We start from the raw sequence: 24,008 nt of genomic DNA on the forward strand, positions 1-24,008 counted from the left end.
TATATATATATATATATATATATGTATATATATATATGTATATATATATTTAAAGAAATCATGCACAAGGGTAAGCGAGATTAACAAGCCTTCAGTTACAGTGTTTGGCAGTAAATCTGGTTCATGTCATGCTAAATTTCTTTTCAGAGTCTGATGGATAAATCTGATTGTCATTTGAATACTCTCTTGGCATTTGAAAATAGAGATGAAAAGCATTTGCTACTGGTACCACCTAGCAAACTGGAAGAAATGAAGAGACGGTTTGTAACATTACTATTTTACAGCTATTGATACCATTCATATTTGAGCACTAACAGCTTGCTATAACCCAGAGAACCAAACCTGTTGTTGTTAAGTCGATTCCAACTCATAGCGACTCTATAGGACAGAGTAGAACAGCCTCATAGGGTTTCCAAGGAATGGCTGGTGGATTCGAACTGCTGACGTTTTGGTTAGCAGCCGAGCTCTTAACCACTGCTCCACCAGGGGTCCAACATGGTGCTATAGGGACCACAAAATAGAGATTTTTAGATAATTTGTGACAAACCTATCGCTGCCGAGTTTATTCTGACTCATAGCGACCCTATAGGGGAAGGTAGAACTGCCTCATAGGGTTTCCAAGGAGCAGCTAGTGGATTTGAACTGCTGACCTTTTGGTTAACAGCCTGAACTCTTAACCACTGGGCTAGCAGGACTCCAATTTATGACAAGTATTCTTTAAATCTTGATAACAATACCTTCATGTTTTACGTAAAAAAAAAAACAAAAAAAAAACCCGTTGCCATCGAGTCGATTCCGACTCAGTGACCCTATAGAACAGAGTAGAACTTCCCTATAGGGTTTCCAAGGAGTGCCTGGTGGATCTGAACTGCTGACCTTTTGGTTAGCAGCCATAGCCCTTAACCACTATTCCAAGGGGTTTCCGTTTTATGTAATAGTGACATTGTATCATGCTAACATAATTCCTTTTTTATTGAATGGTAGAATAGGGTAGTGGACAAAGTTCTGGAATTGGAGTCAGAAGCTGAGCTCAGTGTCTTGGTTTTGACCAGGTTACTGTCTTTCTGACCATGTTAGCTCACTTGTAAATAAAGGATAATGATAATCATGCTGCCCATGTCTCATAAGGATACCGGGTCAAATGGGAGAAGGTATATGAAAGCACTTTATAAACTGTAAAACATTATAAATATAGGGTTATTTAATTATTGGTTATCTACATCATTTCTTTTCTCATTATTTATAAACAACTTGTTAGAATGGTAATATGAGGTGTTAACCTCAATAATGAAAATTATTTTAATATGTAAAATTGGAATTCTAATTGTATAAAGTTATACAGAAATTTTCCCAAATTTAGTAAAATATTTTGGTGATCAACGTTTTATTACAAGGTTTTGCAATTGGAAAATAGTCTCTCCAGAAAATGTTCTATGTTCAGTGTTTTCGGCTTAGAAACAGTTGTTTTATATTTAGCTGCAATGCTTGTTTTACTTTGTTTAAAAAAGAAAAAAGACTTGAGGATGCATCTGAGTTCCACGTGTTTAAAAGAAAAAGTTAAGAGCCTCAGTATTTTTTAAAATGCCAAATGAGTATCTCACATTTGGTCAATAATATTAAGTTAAATTCTAAAATCTATACTATTTTCCAGGATCAACAACATTGTAGGGAAAAAATGCATTCCAGGTCTAGAAATTCATTACTCTATGTGCCCAGTTCTTGGTTTGTTAAATGAAATGAAATCAAAATTCGATGTTTGGAACGTCAAATATGGGAGCAAAGAATCTGTGGAATTACTGCTGGAAGACTTGGATGTAAGCTGTTTTATTTTGTGTCTTGGGCAACTGTTGTCCATGTCTGGGTGCTGGGTTTACACTTCTCCTTGGTATGATTTCCCATTACCTCTTCCGGTTTTCAGATGAGTTTTCGTGGTAGCTTTCATTAGCTTAAATACTGCTTGGAGAAAATAATTGCCAGTAGTCAAATAACAGGCATCAGTGAAAAGTAAGAAAGAATGATAATCACCCTGCCCATGTCTCACAAGAATATCGGGTGAAATGGGAGAAGGTGTGTGAAAGCACTTTATTTGCTCACCCCAGGGAACATTAAGACATAGCCAGGCTAATCAGTGTAATAGTTGGAAAAGGTTTTAATGTTATTTCAGTTAAAAATTACTACTTTCACTTACTTGCAGTCCTCTTTAATATATTTTTTTCTACTCAGATTCAGGGTCTTAATCAAATTAAGCTATTATTAGAACATTTTAATCATAGTCTTCCCTAGGTTTTACGAACAGGAAAAACAATTCATTTGTGTTTCGTGTTAAGGCTTTTTTCTTCAGCTTTCGCTCTTCCAATTTATAGAAAAAAAAATGTTGCAAATGATTTAAATATAAATATGTTCACTTCTAAACTAAAACTAAAGCATCATAAGAATGTCATTTCTATAGTTAGGGCTTGTATCTTTTTTTCTGTTTCCTTCTTTTTGGAAATGAGGAAGAAAACACAAATCCAAGGTTACAAATTTTAATAAAAAATTGAAAAACATAATGAAGAGGAATTTATTTACAATTTATGATTTAAACACTGTACATTCCCAAACTAGAAGCATCATTCTGAACTAGACTAAATTTTGAATATTTTTATTTCTTTTGCCTTTGATGTTTTTTCATTTTTCCTCTTTAATGTTTAATATCATTGGCACATAGTAAGTATATAATAAATATGAGTGTTGAATTAACTCAGTGTTTTTCCATAGCAGGATTTGCTTGCATAGGACACATCATAATTTGGTTAATGGTAGTTTCTCAAATGTTTTTGTGTGGTTGATGATATACATTTATGAATACTCTAGCTAATTAAAAATACTCAAAATTAATTAAATATATGAGGAGCAGTAGTTAAAAATTATGTAAATTAATAAAATATGTGAAGAACAAGATTTTGAAATTGCTATAAATACTTAACTTTCCTTTTTCCAAGAGAGGCAGACCATTGTAGAACCATGTCACTGCATTAAGATAAACTTTGTCAGGTCTCATGCATGTATATTATTCATATTTACACTTACATCTCATACCTTCTAGACTTTAACTACCCTTCTTCATGAGCCATTCTTTTTCCTCATTTCCTACCCAAATATATAGTATTAAAGCCCTAAAGAAATCTTAGCACTTAAGTGCTTCATCAATGTTTGTATGTCAGCTATCTGTATTTCTTGGCACATTTTAAAATACAAAAACTCTCAATATGCTTTATTTTTCTCTCCCCTACACCCCAGAAATTTATTGAAGAAAAAGAGTTTCTAGCTCAACTTGAAGCTTCTTTTCAAAAATGTGAAGAAATGAATCAGAATTTGGGTAAAGCAATAGTTACTTTTCTTTTTTTATTATTGTGCTTTAAAAAGTGAAAGTTTACAATAAAAGTTAGTCTCTCATATAAAAATGTATGCATACATTGTTATGTGACCCTAGTTACTTTCCCTATACTGTGACAGCACACTTCTCCTTTCCACCACTGATTTCCCATGTTCACTCAACCAGCTCCTGACCCTCTCTGGCTTCTCTTCTTGCCTCTGAACAGGAGCTGCCCATTTAGTCTCATGTATCTACTTGAGCTAAGAAGCATACTCTTCATGAGTATCATTTTATGTCCCACAGTCCAGACTAATCTTTGTCTGAAGAGTTGGCCTTGGGAATGGTTTTAGTTTTGGGCTAACAGAGAGTCCAGGGGCCATGTCTTCTGGGGTCCCTCCAGTCTCAATCAAACCATTAAGACTAGTCTTTTTACTAGAATTGGAGTTCTGCGCCCCACTTTTCTCCTACTCTGTCAGGGTCTCTTTGTTGTGTTCCCTGTCAGGGCGGTCATTGGTGAATAGTTACTTTTTGATGGAATGGCTATCACTTGAAAATAACATTTCATCTGTTGTGCTATATTTATACCTTAATGTTTTAGAAATTAGTTTTACATGTATTTTTTCTTAGAAAAGCCTTGCTTTCACTTTTAATATTGCCACTGCAAGAATTTTACCACTGTCAGTTAATATGTTAATATTTTTCTTAACAGTGTTATTTTATTAATAAACAACTGTGTTCTAAGATTACTTTCTTGTTTTGTTAACATTGTAGCTGGAGACTGTCAGAATATTAGTAAGCAATCTATGATGGTGGATTATAATATTTGTATATATAGAAAATATATATATACTGTGAAGTCCACTCTACAAAAAGTTCTGGCATGTTGGGCTACTTACGTGGAACACCTTCGCTTACTAAAGGCTTGTTTTGAGGAGACAAAGAAAGAACAAATTAAAGAGGTATTTATTTTCTAATGGCACCTGCTCAATTTTACTATTTTTTTCCTGTTTTGTTTGGAGACCCTCATTTTTCAATCCAAAGATGAGAGGTGAGGAAAGAATAAGCATGTGTGTAGGAAAATTCTCCAAGGTCTTGGAGAGAGTTTGATTTCCTCGCAATATAATTGCCTATAGGAAGTTTCTCCTCATTATAGATTTCACACACATACACTTTTACTGAGGAACACACTTATATATTCAGTACAGTTTTTGGAAGATATATTGCTAAGCCCTTTGGAGAGGAAATAAAAGAAGTGGAGGACTGGATAGCTTATAGACAAATTTAAAACAACCCGATCTTTTTAAAAGTTTTATTTTTTCCATTTTGCTGAAGATGTTCAGCTTTAAGTTTCTAGAGGGGAAAAAAACAAATACCTTATACTTACGTGGAGAGGTGTGGAAGAAGTACCATTGCAATTTGTTATTGTTCTCATTTGCTATTCGTATAATCTGTTCTATGATTATTCTCTGGGGTAATTTTTTTTTCTTTAATTTGTTTGTCTCTGTTGCAAATGGATATAGACAGCCTTTTAGATTAAGCATTTTCCAAATAAAACTAAAATTACTCAGTAGAAAATAGACTTTGTAGGAAAGTAAAATTTGTGATAAATGAATGCAAAAAAAAAAGTTCTATGGGCTAGTGATTTTATCACTTCTTCCTGTCTCCTGTATTGATACTAGAAATTCAAACTTGTTTTTAAAGAACGGGTCTTCTGCCTTTAAAAGTCTTCTATTAAAATACACATAACTTTGAGAAAAATAACACTTTAAGCCCGTAATTCCCACTTGGTACTGTACCTGGGCTGCCAAAGACAACTTGCAGGAAACTTTAAATTTTGGGGGAGACATGGCAACATCTATCTGTTGAACATCATGCAAACTACTACTATTAATTTTTTGGATCTAATTACTTAATAAAGGGAACTGTTAGAATTCTCTGGCCTAGGGACACTGTGAAAAAATTACTGAGACATGAAGGGCCCTGTGAATTGAAAAAGTTTGGGAACCTCTGCTGTAAGCTCATCAGCCACGTAGAAAGATAGATCAGATGCTTTCTAAAAGCCCAGGCCCATGAGTGATGACAGCTGTGTGGCACTTGCCATTTGACAATGAGGGATGACGAGGTAGATCCACAGGGACAGGGAAATCCTCTGAGGAGAGAGAGGCTCAAAGTCTCTGCAGAAACCTCCGCACTCTTGCTTAGTATTAACCTTAGTGAAGATCTGCTATGAATAATAGTAAGGCAAGTATTATGTCATTAATACATTATGTTGCTTATTTGTTATGTAGGTTCCCGTTGAGACACTATCCCAGTGGAATCAAGAGCATACCACTTTAAATGAAGTGGGAAATTTCTTAATTGAAGTCAGTAATGATGAAGTTGGATCATCTATTTCTAAAGAACTGAGAAGACTGAATAAAAGATGGAGAAAGTTTATTACAAAAACTCAGCTTGTAAGTTCTTTTTTGTTTTTTGTAACAGCTGTATTGAGATATAATTCACATACCATACAATTCACTCATTTAAAGTATACAATTGTGTGTTTTTTAGTATGTTCACAGAGTTGTGTAACCATGACGATGATCAATTTTAGAACAATTTTTTCACTCCAGAAGGAAACGTTGTACCCTTTAACAATTACCTCTTATTACCCCTAACACTCCCTGAGCCTAGGCAAGCACTGATCTGCTTTCTGTCTATATAGATTTGCCTATTCTAGACTTTTCATATAAATAGAATCATAAAATATGCAGTCTTTTATGACTGACTTCTTTCACTTAGATAATGTTCTCAAGGTTCATTCATGCTGTGGCATGTATCAATATTTCATTCGTTTTTATTGCAAACTAATATTCCGTTGTATGCATATACCATGTGTTTATCCATTCATCAGTTGGTGGGCATTTGGGTTGTTTACACCTTTTGGCTATTATGAATAATGCTGCTATGAACTTTTGTGTACAAGTTTCTTTGTGGACATATGTTTTCATTTCTCTTGGATATATACTTAGGAGAGTTTGTAAGTCCTTGAACCCTTTGTAATCTACAGTATTCTAGTTGAAATTCACTTACTATTAAAGAATAACGTAAGCATTATTTTGCATACCAGATTTCAAGCTTTGTGAGAACACAGACTGACCCTTATTTATCTTTACATTTAGCACAGGGTCACATAAAAGCAGACCTTTCATTAATATTTTTAAAATTTAAATTATTCTATTTCTTATTCTTAGCAATTTGAGACATAGGTGTTTTTATGGAAGATGTTACATTTTATGACATTCTTACTAATGAATAACTCCTAAAAGTATATTTGAATATGTCAACTTATTGTTTGTAAAATATATTACCATAAAAATAAAAGCATTGAATTTCATGTAATTAATTTTTCACAGGAAATGAATCTGCCACTTACAAAAAAACAGAGTCAGCCCATTCTTGACAGTTCTGGAAATATTCAGCTAACTGAAGAAGAGAAATCAACTATTGATTTTTCAACAGACGTGTCAATAAAACCACCTGAAAATCATAATCCAAATTTAAGGGTAAAATAGTTATGTTTTGTGTATTTAATAATCTAACTTTGCTTTGTTTTTTCCATGAGGAGCCCTGGTAGTGCAGTGGTTAAGCGTTTGACTGCTAACCAGAAGGTCAAGGGTTCAAACCCACTAGCTGCTCCATGGGAGAGAGATCTGGCAATCTGCTTCCATAAAGATTTACAGCCTTGTAAACCCTATGGGGCAGTTCTCCTTTACCCTATAGGGTTGCTATGAGTAAGAATTGCCTCTATGGCAATGGGTTATTTTTCTTCTTATAAAACCATATTGTTGAAAACATTGGTAAATGTGTGGATTAATAAATAACATTTAAAGTATGATCTTTTTTCCAGGAAAATGTTGGAGTGGTTCCCTTCATAAATTAGTATTTAGCATTGAAGTTCCTGTGTCTGTCTATGACTGGCTCAGCTGTGGCTCTGTTCCAGACTTGCAGAAGCTTTCTGAGCTGTGAACATTGAGTTGAGATTTTTTTCACATTATTTTTGGCTAGTACTCAGAAATTATCTAAACTGTGGCAAGCCCCTGGCCTCTTTGTGTCTTGCTTTGTTTTTGTAAAATGAACAAAAAACTAACCTTTTTTCCTTGCCTTTTTGGGTAATTGGGAGGATGACTTTAGATTATAAATAAGAATATGGAAAAGAAACAAAAATAAATTAAAAACCATACGCATAGAAGGTCTAATTTGTATGGGTTTGCTACTGTATCTCTTTCAGAATAACAATTCACACAGCTTTATTTAAGAAGGTAATTGTTAACTGGCTTTGGCCATTTGCCCTGATGGAGTGCAGGTGTTTTCCTGCCATAACCCACCAGTTGCCATTGAGTCAACTATGATCCCATTTTTTGGAAGTAGATTGCCAGGCTTTTCTTCCATGGCACCTCTGGGTAGCCTCAAACCTCCAACCTTTTGGTTAGCAACCAAGGACATTAATTGTTTACACTACCCAGGGACTCCTTTCCTACCATAAGCAGACTTAATCAGTTAAAATCTGGAAAGATCTGTGTCTTAGACTCTTAGTGCTGCTATAACAAAACATCATAAGTGGGTGGCTTTAACGAACAGAAATTTATTTTCTCACAATTTAAGAGGCTAAAAGTTCTAATTCATGGTACTGGCTCTAGGAGGAAGGCTTTCTCTTTGTTGGCTCTGGGAGAAAATCCTTGTCTCAGCTTCTCTAGCCAGCCACCCTTAGAGTTCCTGGGCTTGTAGCCTGGTCTGCCTCCATCATCTTTAGATAGTGTCTGTCTTCCTGGTGTCTACTTTCTTCTGTGCCGAATCTGCTCTTTTATATCTCAGCGTAACTGGTTTAAGGCATGCCCTGCATTGATATGGCCTCATTAACATAACAAAGAAAACCCCATTTCCAAATGGGATTACACCCACAGTTATAGGGATTAAGAATTACAACACATATTTTGGGGGGACAAAATTCAATGCACAATAATCTGAATTTGTGCATTATGTTTTGAAATACTATATTCTTCTGATGTATTTAAAATATGATCTAATTTAAAACAACTTTGAGAACGTATCTGCCAGGTAAAGCTGTAGTGTGTACACCTGTAGAATGCTGAGAGATTATTAATGGGAAAAGGTTGAATTTGATCCTGAATCTCTTCTTGATGTTTCACTACTGTTGATAACAGCTGTATTTGAATTAAATGGGATGTGAGTTTTTAGAAATGTGTTTATAGAGCCTATACCCTGATTTTAATAAGCTTTAGTCTTCATGTCTACGAAATGGAGGTAATAGTATCTGATAGGAATGATATTATAGTTAAGAAAATATATGTAGACGAACCTTTTAATCTGTAAAGTGATAAACACTCTGGTAAAGTATTATCATTGTCCACTAACTAGGTCTCAGATCATTAAAATATGTTGAATTAGCAGTCTTCAGGGAAGAATTTTAAATTCTTTAAATGGAAAATAATTTTATAATGTAAATGTTACCATTTTCTTAGTGGTAATTTTGAATGTTGTAGGCTGGAGAGGAACATGAAAAAGAAAATGAAGAATTAACAGAGCAACTAAAACTGGTTGAAGAGGTTGAAAAACTCATTGGACAAGTGGGAATCTGGGAGGCAGAAACCATATCTGTTTTGGATCTTCTGAGACATCAAGATGATGTGGATACCTCAGTGAAAGATTCTTTGCAGGTATGAGTGTAAAAGTATGAAGGGGGTGTGAAGGGTGAGACAGTACACAATACAGGGGAAACTAGCACAGCCTGTACAAGGAAAGATCATGGAAGCCCCATAGACACATCCAAACTCCCTGAGGGACTGAATTGCTGGGCAGAGGGCTCTGGGGACCATGGTCTCGGGGAACATCTAGGTCAATTGGCATGACACAGCCTATAAAGACAATGCTCTACATTCTACCTTGGTGAGTAGTGTCTGGGGTCTTAAAAGCCTGTGAACAGCCATCTAAGATACTCCACTGGTCTCATCCCTTCGGGAGCAAGGGAGAATGAAGAGAACAGGATATAAGGAAAAGATTAGTCCAAAGGACTAATTGTCCACAGCTACCAAGGCCTCCACCGGACTGAGTCCAGTACAGCTAGATGGTGCCCGGCTACCACCACTGACTGCTCTGACCAGGATCACAACAGAGGGTTCTCGACAGAGCTGGAGAAGGATGTAGAGCATAATTCTAACTCACAAAAGAAAGACCAGATTTACTGGCCTAAAGGAGACTGGAGAAACCTCGAGAGTATGGCCCCCAAACGCCCTTTTAGCTCAGTGGTGAAGTTACCTCTGAGGTTCACTGTTCAGCCTGGGAGTGGACAGCCCCGTAAAACCAAATGAGACTAACGAGGTACAGGAGTCCAGTGACAAGGGCCAGAAGGCAGAAGGGGACAAGAAAGCTGGTGATAGGGAACCCAAGGTTGAGTAAGGATATTGTTGATGTGTTGTGAGATTGTTAACCATTGTCATAGGGCAACATTTGTAGGAAGTGTTAAATGAGAAACTATTTTGTTCTGTAAGCCTTCATCTTAAGTGAGAATAACAGCACAATTGGAAGAGCGTAGTCAATGTCACTGAACTGTGCATGTAGAAATTTTTGAAATGGTGTAACTTTGGCTATGTGTATTTTCACCAAAAAAAACGGTTGAGAAGTTAGAGGGTTAATATTTTGTGGGGTTGTTAACCAATGTCATAAAACAACATGTGTACTACTGTTTCATGAGAAACTATTCGTTCTGTAAGCCTTCACCTGAAGTACAATAAAATATATTAAAAAAAAAAAGTATGAAGGGGATAGTTTATGGTTGTGGATTTATGTTTTCACATAAATAAAAAGTTTAAAAGTAAATAGCAGTAAGCCTACAGTTTAAATTTTCCTTGTTGGAAGTTTTAAAGATGGCATGGTCTCCCATCCCTGGATCATTTTCTGTGATTTTGCTTGAAGACCGAAAGGTAGATGAGAAGACCATTAATACCTTATGACTCTAAGCTCTTGAACTAATCTCCCCAGCTAGAGAATGGGAATTTAAATATTTTCTTGCATCAGAGGGCAATGAGGAGATGAATAAGTGAGTTCCGTCTCATATAGCTCAGTGCTGTGTGGATATCAGAGATTAGACAATCTGTACTTTGAAAGCTCACCCACTGATTAAGCCACTCTTCCCTCCTTATGTGATGGGAGGAGGGTGACTGATGTTCTCAGAGCTCTTATTCTCAGCCAGTCAACTGATTGAAAAACAGTGAGGCAAGAGTGTGTTTTCATATCCTGCAGTTCTCCTGGGAAAGAAGTTACAGTTGAGATTGTTTTTATTATTATTTTAAAAATATTTTATAAACTTATCTTGTCAGCTCCAGTACTTTTCTAATTTTACTTTTGATGTATGTTACGAACTCCTCCAGAAGGTTTTCTTTACAATGAGGAACCCTGATGGTGCCGTGCTTAATCACTCTGCTGCTAGCCAAAAGGTTGACAGTTCAAATCCGCTAGCCCCTATGAGGGAAAAAGATGTGCCAGTCTGCTTCCGTAAAGATTTACAGCCTTTGAAACCCACTGGGGTGGTTCTACTCTGTCCTGTAGGGTCTCTGTGAGTCAGAATTGACTCGATGGCAGTGGATTTGGTTTGGTTTTGGTTTTGATCTTTATGGGAGCAGATCACCAGGTCTTTCTCCCTCAGAGCTGCGGGGTGGGTTTGAACTGCCAACCTTTTGGTGCTGCAGCTGAGTCCTTAACCATTGCACTAGGGCTCTTTCCTGGTACATAGTAGGCATAAAATAAACATTTTTTAAATTTTTTTAATGAACGTATGAATAATTGAATGAGAATTGGGAAAGATGGGGAAAAAAGGAAACTTTTCTTTACGTGTTATACCTTTCTATTTTGGTTAGAGTGCTTTTACATGAGCTGAAATTAAAGAACGTGGTTATTTCAGAAAATTTTAAAAATGCAGAAGAGTATAAAGAAGAAAATAAAAATCACCACAATCCAACTGCCCTAAGATAAATAATGTCAACAATTTACATATTTTATGTCACATAATATAATTTCTATGTCACCATACCTATGTCATCCTTGAGTTATAATTTTTAAAAAAATTTGCTAACTTTATAGCTGAAAACTGGTATCACATTATTATTTTAATTTTCACTTCTTTAATCACGTGTAAGATAGAGCTGTCTTTCATATATTTGTTAGTCATTTGTTTCTATGGATTATCTGTTCTTATATTTTCTGAATTTTCTTCGCGGTCTTAGGTTTTTTATTGAATTATATGAGCTTTTGATCTAGATCCATTTTGGTTTCTGTGGCTACTAGTTTTGCCAAGTTGTGTTTTTAGATTTCATAGAAGGATTTTATGTAGTCCTTTCTCTCTACTCTTATGCCTAAAAAGGCCTTCCACAAGATCCAGGGAGCAGATCCATTTTCTCTTTTTTTTTTTTTGGTTTTATATTATGTATATATGGTTCTGATCCATCTGGAATTTATTTATTTATTTGTTCATTGTATAAAGTATGGCTATAAAAAGAGTATTTTCTGATAGCCATTTTCTCTAGTAACATTATTTGAATTGTCTTCCCCACTAATTTGACTTAGAACTTCATTTTAAGAGTTATTACTACCCTCTCAACTTATTTTCTTTCTCTTGGCATTGTATTACTTTCCAGTATTTATTTTATTGAAGTACTTACTATATAAAGAACACTCTATAAAAGAGCATGCTACTCAGAATCTGATTACATTAATATAAAACTTCTAAAGGAACCTTAAAAATAACATTTCTCAGAATGCAGATTTCTCTTATATAATCAGAATGTTTATGGCGATCTTGCTTCAATTTGTTTTAATAGCATCTTATTGCCAAAGGATCAATGTATGAAGAGCTTGTGGCTAGAACTGAAGGTACTTTACAAATGGATGTACAAAATATTTCAAGCCAGGAGTCCCTTCAGCATGTTCTCACAGCTGGGCTTCAGGCAAAAATTCAAGAAGCTAAAGAGAAAATCCAGGTCTGTCTTTAATATTTCGTATTTGGTGACTTTATTCTTTAAAATTGAATGGTCAGTGGGAGGACAGGGAAGGGGAGATGGCACAGTAGTTTGCTTGGAAATGTTTTGTAAAATATTATTTTTGCATTATAACTTCTCTATAATTTAGAACATATTGGAAAATATAAATATACTAAATGGAATATTCTTATGTCTAGTGGGAAAATATGAGTTGCTACTGAAAGAAAATGTTCTTTGACTTATCAGTTTCCTAAGAAGTTGGGCCAAGTGTTAAGTGAGAATTTTTTGTCTTTGCAGATCAATATGATAAAACTAGTTGCTGTACTGAAGAACTCAACTGATGTTTCACCAGAATTGGATGTCAAGCTAAAGGTGGAAGAATCACAGAAGGAACTTGAATCATACGTTACTAGGGCTGAGCAATTACTTGGGCAAAGAGAGAGCCACAGTGGACTAATTTCAAAATATAAGGTAGAAATCTTTTCAGCCATCAAACGTAGGATGTTTATCATCAGCTACCTATCTCATTTCCAATCAAGATATTTCTATCACAGCAATTATATAACAAAATTACTATAACTTCTAAAAATGCCCCAGTATTACATATTGTTCCCCTGAGACTGTTGTTAAAAATAGACATTCAAATGAAGAATTTTTATTTTAATTCAAATTTTATGATAGACCTACTGGATGTACTCAGTGATGGAGGGTAAAAAGCACAGCTGACTGTGACATTGAGGAAGCATTTCATTTCTCTGGCTTCTTTATTTGTAAAATGTGCCTAATAATTCTAGCCATATCCAGCTGCCAGATTTGTCAGGCTTTAAATGAAAATAAAATATGTGAAGGCACTTTGAATAGTTAAAAATTCTGTGAATGTGAAATAATATTATTATTAAAATGCTTTGATAAAGGTTATTTATGGACACTGTCTTAATTATCTAGCGCTGCTATAAGAGAAATACCACAGTGGGTGGCTTTAACAAACGGAAATGTATTTTTTCACATTTTAGGAGCCTAGAAGTTCCAGTTCAGGGTGCCAGCTCTAGGGGAAGGCTTTCTTTCTCTGTCGGCTCTGGAAGAAGGTCCTTGTCTCTCCTGAGCTTCTGCTCCTGGGCAGTCTTCATGTGGCTTGGCATCTCTCTTCCTGCTTCTCAGCTTCCTAACTTGCTTAGTTAATCTGCTGGTGGGTTCAAACTGCCAACCTTTTGGTTAGCAGCTGAGGGCTTTAACCACTGTGCCACCAGGGCTCCAGCCACAGGCATAGGGGTTAGAATTTACAACAATATTTTTTGGGGGCACAGTTCAATCCATAACAGATATGTACTTGTCTGTTGCTAAGGTCTCGACTATGTTTTTGTATGGTGACAGTTGCAGGTTAATTATTCCTGGCTTTGATAGGCAGTTATTGCAGCAGCTTAAGATATAAGCAAACCAGAGACTCACTATCAGTTAACACTGTAGGAAGTACTTGAGGGGATATGAAGCAAAGATAAAACCAGGGAGCCCTGGGAGTGCAGTGGTTAAGAGCTGTGGGCTGCTAACCAGAAAGGTCAGCAGTTCGGATCCACAGCCGCTCCTTGGAAACCCTATGGGGAAGTTCTACTCTGTCCTATAGGGTGGCTATGAATTGGAATCAGCTCAACAGCAGTGAGTTTATGGGTATCCTTGGTGCAGCCACCACCCATCTGCCAGTGGAGGCTTTCGTGTTGCTATGACACTGAACATGTTTCAGTGGAGCTTCCAGACTAAGATAGACTAGGAAGAAAGGTCTGGCTATCTACTTCTGAAAATCAACCAGTGAGAACCCTATGGATCACAACAGACCAGTCCTGTTGTGCCTGGTGTTACCACGAGTTCAAGGCTGACTCGATAGCAGCTAACAATGACAACCCCTGGTTACAGTGTAGAGTGAAACATATTCTTTTGTTTATTCATTTGCTCACCATTTGACACACTTATTGACCATTTAAAATGAGCTAGACATTTTGGAGAAGAAAAAGATGAAGTAAGGCAACAACCCCACCCTGCTGCTCCCACTTTCTTGCTAACAGGGTGCTCTATTCACTCTCATCATGCCCTCCATCTCTCTTCTGGGCCTCAACTCAATTTTGACTTTCTGGATTGTTAACCATACTGGATGGTTAGCCAGTGGTTCTCCCACGACTTTAAAAGCCCTCACCTGATTGATCTTATGCTTTTTGTACTTTGCTAGCCGCCAGCTTTGACCAACTCCCATGTCTTCTTTTCCCACTCTTATGCCCAGGTTGCTGAGCATGCTGGATGGACTTTACAGTCAGTGGTCTTTGAAATAATAGCTAGGCTGGATTTTGGGAGGGCAGATATGGTCCGTCCAGGAAGGAGAGCAGGGGGAAAAGAAAGGAGACTCGTAGCCTCCTTCTGTATGGCAGAGTTGGAGATACCAGTTCTTGAAATGCTTTGCTCTCCTTGACCATTTTGTTTTGAAATCTGAAGGCCAGGGATTCCCCATTTTTGTCTCTGGCATTTAGTGAAGTGGAAACACTTTTACAGAAGAAACAAGATTCCTGCCTTGCCAGGTTATTTCCCTGAAACCCATGTGACTCTAGGGACACATGGGCAGTGGGAGCTTCCTGCCAGCATATAGGGTTAAGATGGCTCCCTAGGCCATAAATTTGGCAACCTGCAAAGAGGCCTTGAGAAGGTCCTAGGGCTCAGTGTTGTCTCTTTTCTGCAGCAGGCCCATAATAAACACGTGTTGTTAGGTGCCGTTGAGTCGGTTCCAACTCATAGCGACCCCATGTACAACAGAAGGAAACATTGCTGGTCCTGTGCCATCTTCACAGTCATGTTATGTTTGAGCCCATTGTTGCAGCCACTGTGTCATTCCATCTTGTTGAGGGTCTTCCTCTTTTTCATTGACCCTCTGCTCTACCAAGCATGATGTCCTTCTCCATGTAGTGAGTGAATAAATGAATTTCCACCCTACTTAATTGCCCCAGAATTACTTTTATCTTTTCATTTTCTATAGTTTTTCTGTCTCTTTTATATGCCTTGACCTGTTTTTTATTTTCTCATTGACTAGATAGCTAGGTTTCTGCTTTTATAGAGTACTGCCAGGTAAGGAGCAGACACATTACTGGCAAGGTACTCCTATCCCTTTCTATTGCTGCTCCTTCCCTGGAGTGGGACTTCCAATGTGGTTGGCACTGGGCACACCTTTGAAGTTGATGATAAGGTAATGTTGCCTCCTTGCAGCATAGTAATGTTTATGCACATCACTGCATACAGTGTTTGTCATGCTAACCTTATTATGAATTTTGTCTTATGGCAACACTAATCTCCAATACATGCTGGTAAGCTCTTCGTATCATATTGCTTGTGAAGCATGGCTGGTGTCTGCTCATTACTTATGAACTTTAGAGAAAATGTTGCCAGTAGGTCATTACCCTGCATGATAATTTTCAAATTACTTACCAAAAGGGTAGCAAAAATTGTTTTGAATATCATGAAGAGGTCTTTATCTGGGCTTCAAATGTGTAACTACTATTTGAATAATAGATATTTTATATTTCTCTTAAAAAATAATTCAAGAAATGCAAAAGGGATGTCAGCCTCAATTTACAAAGAGGTGTCTCCCCTAAATCCTCAAATAGCCTCCAGAGAAGCCCTTCCTAGTTCTAGTTGTTAAAGACCTACAGTAATTAACTCTGAGGATTTGATGGTAGAATGAGGTTTCCATACTCTTGTCTCCTTTTTTTTAGGAAGCACTGATAATTTTTAATTCTGTAAGTCTTACCAAGTATTTGAAAGCTGTTGAAGAACTGAAAAATAATGTAACTGAGGATGTAAAGCAGTCTTTGGAAGAAAGGAGTAGAGATGCCTGTGCCAACTGGGAGGTAAGAACATGCATATGTATCTGAAGTGGCATCACTAGGGTTGGTGTCACTCTGTGCAGTAACTCATGGTATCACCCCACCCACACCCATGGACCTCCTCCTGTACCAGACCATACAGAATCCTTAGTAATGTGTTTTGTACTATTGTTACTTGTAAATCGTAATTCCCGTATATCACTTTCTTTTCCTTTAAGTACTACTTCATTCTCAGAAGTTATTGCTATAGGTTCACAAATACTAATTACCACAATATTGTAGCGAACATACATGAAAATCAGTGACTATAAAAACACCGGCAGCAATGAAAACAACAGTGCGTGCTTACGTTGTGTGCGGATGAAAAACCACGTGATTCGAGGCGCCATTGTAATTGGGTGATAATGACAGCTCTGACTGTAGTGCATTAGAACGTTCAAAAAATAAATTAGCATAGAGTTTTAGCCTTGTAGGTATATTGATACTTGTAAAACTGGGCTTACAATAAAATGTTTTTGTTGTTATAACTGTCTACAGGGATATTTTTATAGACAGGCATTTTGGTATCACCCCCTCTGACAGTGTTACTTGGTATGGACCATCCCGTCCCCCCACCCCACCCCCCACCCCCTCCTAGTAACACCACTGTGTACCTGGGACGTATGCTTATAGGTCTGATCCTGGGCCTGTTTGTCGTCAGGGTCATTCCTGGTATTGTCATTGCCCCTTCTCCACCTACTCTGTATCCCAGAGGAGCTGAGTCTCGCAGGCTGGGATTTCCAGGCTCCCACATCATCTGGCTTCTGTTGTAGTTCAGCCAATGACAACAGTCTTAGGAAATTAGAGGGAGATTTGAGGTGGGGAGAAATGACAAGGCTAAAGAATTTCTCTCAACTTCTGTCTCCGGGGCAATGTCTCAGGTGGGAGCTGTCTCTCCCCCTGGCTCCAGCTCCTGTAAAACAGACTTGCCATGATTCCAGCTTCTGATGGGTGACCCTTCTCCTTGAGCTCCACTGAGACCCTCTAGTGCAGGGGTGGTAGCAGATTCCTGCTGTTACTAATCTCTGGATTGCCTTCCCGTTCCCTGGTTGGCATCTCTCCTCTTTCATCTCTTGTGTAATCAGTTCCCAGCTTTTGATTCCTTCTGCTTAGATGCTTAGAGTGTTTTCTGTTTTCCTGCTTGGATATGACTGAGATAACATATTACCCTATCTACACACACAGAATTTCATAGTGAAATAGGTATAGTATTTGGTATCAGGCAAACAGGGATTCAGCAACTATGACACTGGCCAAGTTACTTAACTTCTAGGAGCCTTACTGATAAAGTGGATATAACACTACCCACTTGGCAGTATTGTTGTAGGATTAATGATGATTTATAGGAACGCCTGTCACAGAGATTATGTTCAGTAAATGGTAATTATTATTAAATTTAATATGTGTGTATATATGTATGTATTGTTACACACACACAGTTAATTTATGAATCTCTGCTATTAAGGATTCTCCTAAAACACATTTTAAAATAAACTAATTTAGAGCAGTTTTAGATTAACAGAATTATTGCAGAGATAGTACAGAGAGTTGCAGTATTCTCCATACCCAGTTCCCCCTATTATTAACATCTTAGGTTAGTATAGTACGTTTGTACAATTAATGCACCGACATTGATACATCATTAACTAAAGTTTATACTTTTATTCAGATTTCCAGTCTTCCCTTAATGTCCTTCTTTCTGTTCCAGGATCTTATCCAGGGTACCATGTTGCATTTAATGGCCATATCTCCTTAGGCTCTTCTTCTTGATTGTGATAGTTTCTCAGACTTCCCATGTTTTTGATGACCTTAACGGGCTGCTAACCAAAAGGTCAGCAGTTCAAATCCGCCAGGCGCTCCTCGGAAACCCTATGGGGCAGTTCTTCTCTGTCCTGTAGGGTTGCTATGAGTCGGAATAGACTCGACGGCAGCGGGGTTTTTTTTTTGGTTTGTTTGTTTTAGTCAGGTATTTTGTAGAATGTCTCTCAATTGAGATTTGTCTGATGTTTTCTCAAAGACAAGACTGAGGTTATGAGTTTTTAGGAGGAAGACCACAGAGGTAAAGTACCAGTCTCATCACATCATCTCAAAGATAACCCAAACTCAGGGCCATCGAGTCAATTCTGACTCATAGTGACCCTATAGGAAAGAGTAGAACTGTCTCATAAGGTTTCTAAGGTTGTAAATCTTTACGGAAGCAGGCTGCCACATCTTTCTCCCATGGAGCGGCTGGTGGGTTTGAACTACTGACCTTTCTGTTAGCAGTTGAACGCATTAACCACTGTGCCATCAGGTTTCCATATATCAACGATATGTGCTATCAGTCTGACTTTTCACTTGGGGCTGGCAGTAGTGTTTATCAGATTTTTCCACTGTAAAGTTACTCTTTTTTTATTTCTCCCTTCCATACTGTAATTTGGAAGAAAATCACTATGTGCAGCCTACACCTAAAGAGTAGGGAGTTATGTTCCACCTCCTTAAGGTTCCAAGTATCTACGTAAATTGTTTGGAATTCTTCTGTACAGATTAGTCCATTCCCCCCCTTATTTATTTATTAAATCATTTATTTATATCAGTATTGACTTAATATTTATTTTATACTTTATAATCCAATACTATTTTATTATTGTATTGTTCAAATTGTTCCAGCTTGGGCCATTAGGAGCTCTTTCAGTTGACTCTTGTGTCTTTTGGACATACCCCCATCATTGTGCGTTTTGTTGTTGTTGTTGGGCATTTTCTTTCTGGCATTGCAAGATGCTCCAGGCTTATCTTGTATATTTCCTGCCTTAGTCCTAGAATCTACCATTTCTCCAAGGAGCCCTGGTTCCTTTTATTGGAGAATGGTATTAGAAACCAAGATGTGAGCACTCTGAGTGCTCCTTGCTAGGATATCATTGCTTCTAGGCCCTCTCAACTGACAGAACAAGGTGATATACGTGTATATACTAACCTGTGTATACACACATATCCATAAAAAATTTTTATATGTAGTCACCTATATATTAAGTGAACCATGAGTTCATATTAATATTTTCAACTCTAATGCATTACCACATGGATCATTGTAGCCTCTTCCCCTTGTTTAGCTGTAACGTTCCACTCCAACAGTGAGAAACTTGGCCCCCACCATCTGCCGTTCATTTATGTAATTGTTCAATTCCAGTATACATTTTTAGTGGTTTCAGAATTATTAACCAGTATCCCTGTAAGAAACAACTTTATCAACTAGAATATAGTGCTTATATACAGCTACTTTGCCTTTAGTCTTACAGATTCCATTCGTTTCCAGAGTTACTTAGATGATTATATCTTATTCCTCTACTCCTTTCAGGGAAGTTGTTTCATACATTTGTAATACAGTTAGATTCTTCTGTCACTTTTTGCATTCCATCATGGGATCTTCTGAACTCCTCAATTATTTTTTTTAATTTGCATATATTAATATTTACTCTTCATGCTGTAAAGTTCTTTGGCTTTCAAAAAATATCTTAATGTCTTATGGTCACCATTACAGTATCATACAGAATAGTCTCACCAACCAACAAAATCCTCTGTAGTTTGCCTGTTCAGCTACTGACACTGATCTGTTTACTGTCTCTATAGTTTTACCTTTTTCAGAATGACATAATTGGAATCATACAGTATGTAGCCTTTTCAGACTAGCGTCTTTAACTTAGTAATATACATTCATGATTCATCCATGTCTTTTCTTGGCTTGATAGCTCATTTCTTTTTATCACTGAATAATATTGCATCGTATGGATGTACCACTGTTTATTCATTTGTCTATTGAAGGACATCACAGTTGCCTTCAGTTTTTGGTGATCGTGAATAAAGCTGCTATCAGTATTCGCATGCAAGTTTTGTGTGAACATAAGTTTTGAAATCCATTAAGTAAATACCTAGGAACACAATTGTGGGATCATATGATACAACTTTATTTAGTTTTATAAGAAATGGCCAAACTGTATTCCAAAGTGCCTGTACCATTTTGCATTTCCAACAGTAGCCAATTATAGTTTCTGTTGCCTGCTTCCTCGTCAGCATTTAGTATTGTCAGTTCTTTTGGATTTTAGCCGTTCTAATAGATATGTATAGTGGTATTTCATTGTTGTTTTAATTTGCAATTACCTAATGACATATAATGTTTAACATCTTTTGTATGCTTATTTTCCATCTGTATATCTTTGATGAGGTGTCTGTTCAGATCCTTTGCCTGTTTTTTGAGTTGTTTGTTTTCTTATTGTTGAATTTGAAGAGTTCTTTGGACATTTTGTATGTAAATCCTTTAGCAGATACGTGTTTTGCAAGTGTTTTCTCCTATTCTGTGGCTTGTCATTTCTTTCTCTTAACAGTGACTTTCACAGATAAAATACATTTTTAGTTGTTAGAAAGAAAAAAAAGTTTGTTTATGGATCCAAGATGTTTTAAAACATCCTCCCCAAAGACGTGAGGATGAATCAGAATGCCATTTAAGCTCTATTTATTCCCTTCTTTACCGTAAATATTTTATTGTGTTTTTAATGGAAACCTTTCGGTATATTCTGTTCCATGGTTAATATGTGCCTTTGTTTTTTGCAGTCTCTTCATCATGAACTGTCTTTATACATTCAGCAACTAAAAATAGATATTGAAAAAGGAAAACTTAATGAGATTATTTCAAAACTTGAAAAACAAATAAATAAAGAAAAGAAACTAATTCGTAGAGGAAGGACCAAGGGTCTCATCAAGGAACATGAGGTAAAATAATCTGTTTCCATTTAAATTTTGTCATTTTGTTGTTTATCTTAAATTGCCATGTATGTCCTTAGCCAGGTTTAAATATGCTCTGAAAATTACTTCAGCCCTCTCACTCTCTGTGGAGATTATGGCTTATGCAGTTCAAGTCTTAGCCAGAGCCTGTGCTGCTTTCTGTTTGAGAAATGAGAAAAATTCAGCATTGGGTTAGTATTTTATGATTTCCCTGGATATGTTCCTGTCCTTTAGACTCTGGTTACAAATGTGTCGACTATTGCTGAAGCCCCTATAGTTGCTTTTGTCAGGACAAAATGTTCTTAGAAGTGTGGCCTTTATGAAAGATAGCAAATTGGGGTATAAGGACCAAACCAGTTTGAGCAAATCTAATGAGCTCTTTTTGTCCTCATCCTATTTGATTGCTTTTATGCGTTTGACATTACTGACCACTCTTCATTTTTTAATATTTTAACTTCTCCAACCTTGGCTCTCCCAATATCAGTCTTTCTTGCTTCTCCTTATATTTTTTCAGTTCTTTTTTAGTATCCTTCACAAATTTCCCCATTCTATTCTGTTATCTTAATGTTTTAGCTTTCTTTAACTCTACTGTTGGCTAATTTTATGCTTCCTCTAGGGGATGTTATCCACTCCAGGGTTTAACTTCTCCCTCTACAGTGATAAGGAGTCTCTGGGTGAAAGGTTGGTGGTTCTAACCCACGCGAAGGTGCTTCAGAAGAAAGGCCTGGCACTCTGCTTCCAAAAGGTCGCAGCCTTGAAAACCCTATGGAACAATTCTACTCTGCACACATGGGGTTGTCATTAGTTGGAATCAACTCGACAGCAGCTGACAACTACAGTGATAGCACCTAGATCTTTATCTCCAGCTGAGTCCTTTTCCTTGAGCTCCATGTTCTAACTGACTAGTAGATATCACTGGCGTTCCTCAGAGACCTCAAACTCAGCATGTCCAAAATTGAAACAATGATATTTTCTCTCATACTTCCTTTTATATTCTGCATCTTGGCTATGAAAGGTGTTGCTGTCTCAATAGTTCTCTTCTTCCCCGTTTCTTCCCACTCTGCCTTCATTGAATCAGTTGCCAAGTCCTGTTTGTTACTCTTCAGAATGGCTTCTGAATCTTTTTCTTTCTTTCCATCCATATTGCCACTTAACTTGTTGTTCGTTCCCCTCAAGTTAGCCCTCAACTCATGGCAATCCCATGCACAACGGGATTGAACTGTTGTGATCTATTGGGTTTTCATTGGTTGCTTTTTTGGAAGTAAATCATCAGGCCTTTTTTCCTGCACTTGAAGCTCCACTGAAACCTGTTCAGCATCATAGCAACATGCAAGCCTCCATTAACAGACAGGTTGTGCCTGCACTTGAGTTGTATCAGCTAAGAATTGCACCTAGGTCTCCCTCATGGAAGGTGAGAATTCTACCGCAGAACTACCACTTCCTCCTCCGGTTACGTTAGCCTGAGTTATGTCAGTATTCTCCACTCACTCCCTGTTGTTGTGTCATCTTCAGTCCCACCACCAGGGTTACCTTTCTGAACCACAGATCTTATGTCACTGGTTCACTGTTACCCCAGGACAATCTTCAAACTCCTTATAAGGCCACAGAGTTCCTTCACAGTCTGGCCCCAGAACACCTCATTAGCCTCCCTTCTGTGCCCGGCACTCCAGCCACACTTGTCCTTTCACAATACCTGGTGCTTTTTTATCTACATCCTGCTCCTTCTGCTAGGAATGGACTTCTTTTCACTTGGAGAACTCCTCATTCTCTCTGCCCTGGGCTCAGATGGTTTCCTCTTGTGAAATAAGCTTTCACTGACTTCTTCAGGCAGGGGAGTGACTCCATCACAACATTTACCACATTATATTCTGATTATTTGTGTGCCTACATTGCTGGACTGGGAATTCCTTTAGGGCTAATTTCCTCGTCTTTGTATCACCAGTGCCTGTTACCATACCAGGCACCCCGTGGGTAACCTATAAAATAGCATGTTGTTAAAGTCACAGACATCTGTAAGTTTGTAATACTTATGGAATAATCATGTACACTCATTTGAAACACATTTCTGGCTTTATTTCTTCAATTAGGCTTGCTTTTCTGAGGAAGGCAATCTGTACCAGCTTGATCACCACATAGAAGTCCTGAGGGAGCTATGTGAAGAACTGACTTCACAGAAGAGTCAACAAGAAATGAAGAGAGTACTTAAAGATTATGAACAAAGGATAGAAAGACTCAGGAAATCTGCTTCCGAGATTCATATGACCCTGCAACCCGTGGTGGGAGGCATGTCTAAAAAAAAGTTAGTACTTCAGAAGAGTGCTTACTTCTTCAGGGAAAAACTAGATAAAGCCTTTTGCAAAACTAGATAGCATAAGTGTTACTTATTCTCTTTTAGGTTTCATTTTCCCCCTCTATTTTAATATGAACTTTTGGTTCCTTCCAGGGGGACCATGAACACATCTGAGAATGGAGGAAGAGATGTCCACAGTGAGGTGCCATTTGCAAAATCAGATAATCAGCCATCAACTGAAAAGGTGTTATATGTGGCTAATGTATTTTAGAAGTAAACCCAATGAAAAGGCCAACTACACAATAATCCATTTCTTATTAATTAAGTGTTGATTTTAATTTTCTGATTGTTTTCATTAACTGACCATTCCCACATAACAAATGCAAGGATGACAGCTTTTCAAAAATTAGAATGCAGTGAACCAAAGCTATAGCGAGCCTACTTAATCTTTCTCTGATGATACAAAATGTTCTTACAAAAATAGACCATTTTGAACCATTATGAATACATGTTGTCTATGTATATTACTATTGAGGGTATAAGAGGTTCTGCTTAATCTGTACTGATGCCTCAGCTTTATTGAGATGTACTGGTCCATTTATCATTTGTCTTTTTCTCATTAGAATGTGTTTTACCTTCCCTGGAAATTGAGATTTCCAGATTCTTGTATTCTAAATAAGTGG

At 37.2% G+C, this 24,008-nt stretch overlaps 1 protein-coding gene across 1 annotated transcript in view; it reads left to right on the forward strand.

The window, feature by feature from the left end:
* The window catches only part of SYNE2 (spectrin repeat containing nuclear envelope protein 2), a 325,154-nt gene that overhangs the window by 69,946 nt on the left and 231,200 nt on the right, over positions 1-24,008 (forward strand). Inside the window, exons 12-24 of the mRNA XM_004370941.1 lie at positions 148-260; positions 1,652-1,814; positions 3,280-3,358; positions 4,127-4,314; positions 5,644-5,808; positions 6,751-6,900; positions 8,899-9,072; positions 12,229-12,387; positions 12,685-12,858; positions 16,131-16,265; positions 20,865-21,023; positions 23,123-23,334; positions 23,479-23,569. Coding sequence (XP_004370998.1) covers positions 148-260; positions 1,652-1,814; positions 3,280-3,358; positions 4,127-4,314; positions 5,644-5,808; positions 6,751-6,900; positions 8,899-9,072; positions 12,229-12,387; positions 12,685-12,858; positions 16,131-16,265; positions 20,865-21,023; positions 23,123-23,334; positions 23,479-23,569 — 1,962 coding nt within the window. The remainder of the gene's footprint in view (positions 1-147; positions 261-1,651; positions 1,815-3,279; positions 3,359-4,126; positions 4,315-5,643; positions 5,809-6,750; positions 6,901-8,898; positions 9,073-12,228; positions 12,388-12,684; positions 12,859-16,130; positions 16,266-20,864; positions 21,024-23,122; positions 23,335-23,478; positions 23,570-24,008) is intronic.

Source organism: Trichechus manatus, unplaced genomic scaffold (genome assembly GCF_000243295.1).
Source record: "Trichechus manatus latirostris isolate Lorelei unplaced genomic scaffold, TriManLat1.0 scaffold00010, whole genome shotgun sequence".
In the NCBI taxonomy this organism is placed as follows: Eukaryota; Metazoa; Chordata; class Mammalia; order Sirenia; family Trichechidae; genus Trichechus; species Trichechus manatus.